This window comes from Vanacampus margaritifer, chromosome 20 (genome assembly GCF_051991255.1).
Source record: "Vanacampus margaritifer isolate UIUO_Vmar chromosome 20, RoL_Vmar_1.0, whole genome shotgun sequence".
In the NCBI taxonomy this organism is placed as follows: domain Eukaryota; kingdom Metazoa; phylum Chordata; class Actinopteri; order Syngnathiformes; family Syngnathidae; genus Vanacampus; species Vanacampus margaritifer.
In genome coordinates this window covers 2,405,001-2,410,000 of record NC_135451.1, presented here as the reverse complement: position 1 = coordinate 2,410,000, position 5,000 = coordinate 2,405,001, and the positions used below count along the sequence as shown (strand labels likewise).

General features: G+C 38.7%; 1 protein-coding gene across 1 annotated transcript in view; it reads right to left on the bottom strand.

Annotated features, from left to right (window-relative positions):
- Window positions 1–5,000, bottom strand: part of pck2 (phosphoenolpyruvate carboxykinase 2 (mitochondrial)) — a 26,765-nt gene that overhangs the window by 119 nt on the left and 21,646 nt on the right. Inside the window, exons 10-11 of the mRNA XM_077554404.1 lie at window positions 4,367–4,462; window positions 1–1,883 (exon numbers count right to left, since the gene is read on the bottom strand). The exon at window positions 1–1,883 is cut by the window's left edge and continues 119 nt beyond it. Coding sequence (XP_077410530.1) covers window positions 1,414–1,883; window positions 4,367–4,462 — 566 coding nt within the window. The 3' untranslated portion in view covers window positions 1–1,413. The remainder of the gene's footprint in view (window positions 1,884–4,366; window positions 4,463–5,000) is intronic.

The window sequence follows — 5,000 nt, the reverse complement described above, 5'->3', positions numbered from 1 at the left end:
ATAATGATTTAAAATACCTGGAAAGAAATAGATTACAGTTGAACTTATTGGTCCGCTTTACAATTCAAGTCACCTGGAATTACACAAATAAAAACATTACAAATGAATGATGCATAGGGATTCTGTGTAGGAGCAGATGTAGTGCAAATACCTGTCATTGGACTCAAAGGATTTTTTTGAAGAGCTCATATAGAAAGCATGTTATTTTTAATACATAGGTCTTTGGGTTACAGCTTGTAAACATTTGCATGCCATGTAAATGGATCCAGCTCTTGTGACTTCAAGCGTCAGAAGCAATACGGCCTCCATCCCAGCACCAACAGCAGAATCAGTATCAAGTACACAAAGGAGGTATTTGCATTGTTTAATTATTAGCTTCACCTGTCGTATGCCCCTGAAGTAATTTACTTCCATTTAGGAGGTCGGGCGCGAGCCATTGGTTGGGTTTTCACACACACGCACACTCACACAAAGAAATTTGGTTGCTATTCAGCCAACCTCATAAAAAGGCACAAATATTTTGTTTTGTTTTAGTGAGGTTAACATTTCTGTTATTCACACACAGACAACCACATTAGGTACACTTGCACAAATCAATAATTTTTTTGTAGATTAATACATTGACTTTTATATTAATTGATTCATTTGCCTTCATTTTCGTGTGTCTAACCTATACAACCAAAAATGTACATATAATAAATCTGATATTGTTTTTTGTAACAGATTAATTATTGCTTGTGTTTGTTAAAAAATACATGTTAAGAGGTCCTTGAAAGAAATCATTGCTAATATTAAGGGGGGGACTATGGGTGTCAAAATTAGTGTATGGTTAAAAATTCCTTTAACACCACTCTTTTTTTTAACACGCAATTAATGACCACCGCTTATTTCCAAGTAAGGGGTGGTTCATTAATTGCCTGTACTGGGGGAACTCCAGTCCCAACGCAGCAGAAACGTCCACGTAAAAATGTAGCAGTAATAAATGTAATAATAATGCACATGCAGCCATATTTCTATTAGTTTAACATTTTTTCCTCTTTTAGCTTAACAAGCGTATGGAAACTTAGAAAAATATATTTTATTCTACATTTAGAACAGATATAAGATTTGCGATTGAAATCATGCGATCAATTCTGATTAAAAAATGTAATCGCCTGACAAAAAAAAAAAAAGTTCAGCCGCCCAAATCTTTACAATACCTCTACATCACTGCAAATTACAACCACAATGATATTGCTGTTACATTATAAATGCAATCAAAATTAAGCGTGATGATTTATTAAGGCAGGTGTACCTAATGCTGCAGTTGTCAGTGTGATAATTATTTTTTTTTTTTAAGTATGTGACAATTCAGCCACAGGCTCTGATTGCACCCTCGTGTGTCACTGCTGAATTCCTTTCCTGCCGGCGCTATTATGCGTGAACCCTCTCCTCTAGGGCCTTCAGCTCAGCCTCCATCTTAGCTGGCAGGTCGGCCCCCACCTGCTGGCTGAAGTATGCTCTCAGCTCCTTGGTCTCGTTCTGCCAGAAGTGCTTGGGCACGTCAAACAGGGCCCCCATGTCGACGTCGCCGCCCAGCCCCCGCGTGTCGATGGCGCCGTTCTCCGGCAACCAGCCGATGGCGCTCTTCCTGGCGCCCTCTTCGTCGCGCTCCCGAGCGCAGCGCTTGAAGATCCACTCCAGCACGCGGGAATTTTCACCAAAGCCTGGCCAGAGGAAGGCGCCGCTGGCGGGGTCCTTCCGGAACCAGTTGACGTGGAAGATTTTGGGCAGGTGAGTGGGGGCCTTTCGGGTCTCCATGCTCAGCCAGTGAGCGAGGTAGTCGCCGAAGTTGTAGCCGAAGAACGGCCGCATGGCGAAGGGGTCGTGCATGATCACTTTTCCTAGAGGAAAGTTCAACAACTTCAATAAAGCTCTTTGATTTAAGATGACGACATTTACAAGACAATCAAAAAAAAGTGTCTCTCGGGCAAGTGTGGAAAAAGTATGGCCCGCGGGCCACAAATGGCCTATTCAGCAAGATTACGTTTTTGTTGATTATGGCGGCACCATATGGACAAATATCATATAATCGTTTTGTTTTGCATGGAAAGACACCTACTAAAAAGAGCTAAGTGCAAAGGCGTTGGTTGGAAATCGTCTTTGACCTGAAGAGGTTAAATTTATTTGTCCTCTTTTGCGTGTTCCAAAAATATGAAGACAGATTTTTAATGTAAGAAAAAACACCTTTGCAAAGATGATTCATTAAAACAGAGATCTCCGGACATTGGGGCGACCCTGAACATCACATAGGAGGTGGAATTTTCAGAGTGCCCATTGTGCCCCCTCCCTTGTGAGAGAGGGCTACTTATAGTATCGAGCTTGGAAAGTGAAGCGCCTTTAAAAACACGTTATACAACAGATTTGCAGCTGTGCCGGTCTCCAGACAAAATATACTTCTCCGGGTACTTTTTCTCAAAACAATATCTCACAAACAAGATGAATCAGATTTAGAGTGGCCGTGAGCGATGATGCAAACAGAGTGTGTGTGTGTGCTCTCTCAAAGCAGATTCTGTTCTCAAGGACAAAATGTGTGTGTGTGCAACACTGAGAAGGAATTTTAGACTAATCAAAGTGTATGGTTTAGGTCAAATTATACTGAGTTCAACACTATTTCACCTACTTTACACATCTATAAAACATTTCAACATGGTTAATATATGAAATAAAGAATTAAAATGTTAATAATATCTAACAGACCTCACGCCAGTGAGTGAAATCCTGTACTGTAATTTTATTCAGGTAGGCTTTTTAATCAATATTTTTTGTCACCTCAGACAAAAATCTTGATTTCTTGGGGTGTTTTGTAGCTTGTGCATGATAACAGTAATCGCGCGTAGACGTTTGAATCTATTTCCGTCTGCAACTACTGAGAAAAGGACGTATGCTGTAAAGCAGTCTGCACGTTTGTAGTTTTGTTGTGTGTGGCAGAGTTCACACCATCCACCTCAAAGTTGTTTAGTGCCTGTAAAAATGATAGACACTCTCAGGCCATGACAAAGGTTTCATTAATCTAGCTGTAAGTCAATGTTTCATCAGCAGAATTATGAAAATATGAATTGAAGGTTCAGAAAGCATTTAGTGTTTCTTTAGGCTCTGGAAAAGAACACCTTTTTAAGTCTATTTGAAGTTGCCTTGAAGCAACAGTAACCTATGCCTCAGGCAACAAGTAAAACAAAAAGAATAGTAAAAGTTTATTCCTTGACTATTTGCTCTGTTGAGGGAGCCTGAGGTGTGTTCCATGTTCCATCAGTTTTTTTCTTCTTTTGAGATTGGGTCATTTAAATGTACGTAAGAAATACGCATAAAATAAACAATTTGACATATATGTCTAGTATTTTTATTATTATGGTAATTAGGTCAAACGAAGGATGTTCCATACCACTTTTTGTTTTCAGACCAATGAAATACTGATATCAAGTACCGATACCACTAGTACTTTCTATGCGTAAGATCCCCCCTCCAAACAAACAAACAAAACAAAAACAATGACAGATAATTTTATAGAATGACCTATATATCCCAATATATATGTTGGGGGCGGTGTCGTTCAGTGGTAGAGTGGTCGTCTTCCAACCTAGATAGAGGTTGTGAGTTTGATCCCATGCCATTGTGGCCAGGTTGCAGTATCCTTGAGCAAGATACAGAACCCTCAGTTGCTCCTGTTGCTGCGTCATCAGTAGGTGAGTGAGTAGTCAAATATAGAGGGCCTTTTAAGGTGGAAAAGTGCTATATAAATGAAGTACCATTTACCATATGTCGTTTTTTCCTTAAAATTGCTTGAAATTAATGGTCATTTTCCATTTTTCCAATTTCTAGTACCTGATTGTAAAATGGCCACAAGAGGGCAGCCAATAATACGAGTTGATACTTTGAAATAAGGCCTGGTATCAGCCTGGTACCAATACCTGATAGTTGGTACTTGCCCATCCTTAGGTCAAATAATTTGTGAATAATTAATTATAAATCATACAATTAAATGAGTGAATAATTATTTTATTTTAAATAAAGTATTCTACATATGCAGTTGACCCCTGCATAATTACAGTTCGGCACACTGATCAGATTTTTTTTCTTTTTAATTAAAAAACATATTGAATGCGAAATTATCCAATTTCAATGTATTATTATTTATTTATTTACTCCAAAAATTGTATTCAAATGTTCATCCATTTATGTTGGTGACATAGTGACTAACATACACAAAAACTCAACGGTCTTCAAAATTGGGGTGAGGAGCACAACAGTGTTTGTAAAATGTGACAAGTTGTCAATGGAGCTTTGATTTCATTCGAATATGTGTGTGCGCGTGTGTGTGCGCGTGTACCTTTATGCTCAGCAGCTGCTGTGGCCTCAGACCTCATTGCAGCCCCAACAAACACGCCGTGTTGCCAGTTGAAAGACTCGTAAACCAGAGGAACTCCTGATTACAACAACATTTGATCGGATAAGTACATTTTTGACTTTGAACAAACACAAAGCATAACAGAGACATCTGAAAAGGCCACTTGAATCACATTTAAGATCTCGCTTTCACTAAACTAACCACTTACGGTATCTAATATGGACCATGTTGTAAATGACATTTTGTAATATTCTTTTATAAATTAATTATAAAACATTTTACTCCAATTGCAGACTATGTCAAATTTGTGACAAATTACCTCCCAAAATATAGCAATGTTATCATTCAGTGATTTTAAGACCTTTGATTGGTAGATTGAAAGATTTAAAGGATAATCAAGCCCTACTTTTAAGACTTTTTAGTGGACAACAGAACTACAGTGCTGTTCAGCACAGACCTCCATCAAAGTCCAATAACCCTAATTAGGGTCAGCGCCCAAGTGTACACTTGCCAGATCCCATTATTAAGAGTCGTGAATTATCCATCAAGAAATGACTAACACATAACCACACTGGGCAACATGAGAATCTGAAGTGAGCAAACGTACAATAAGAGC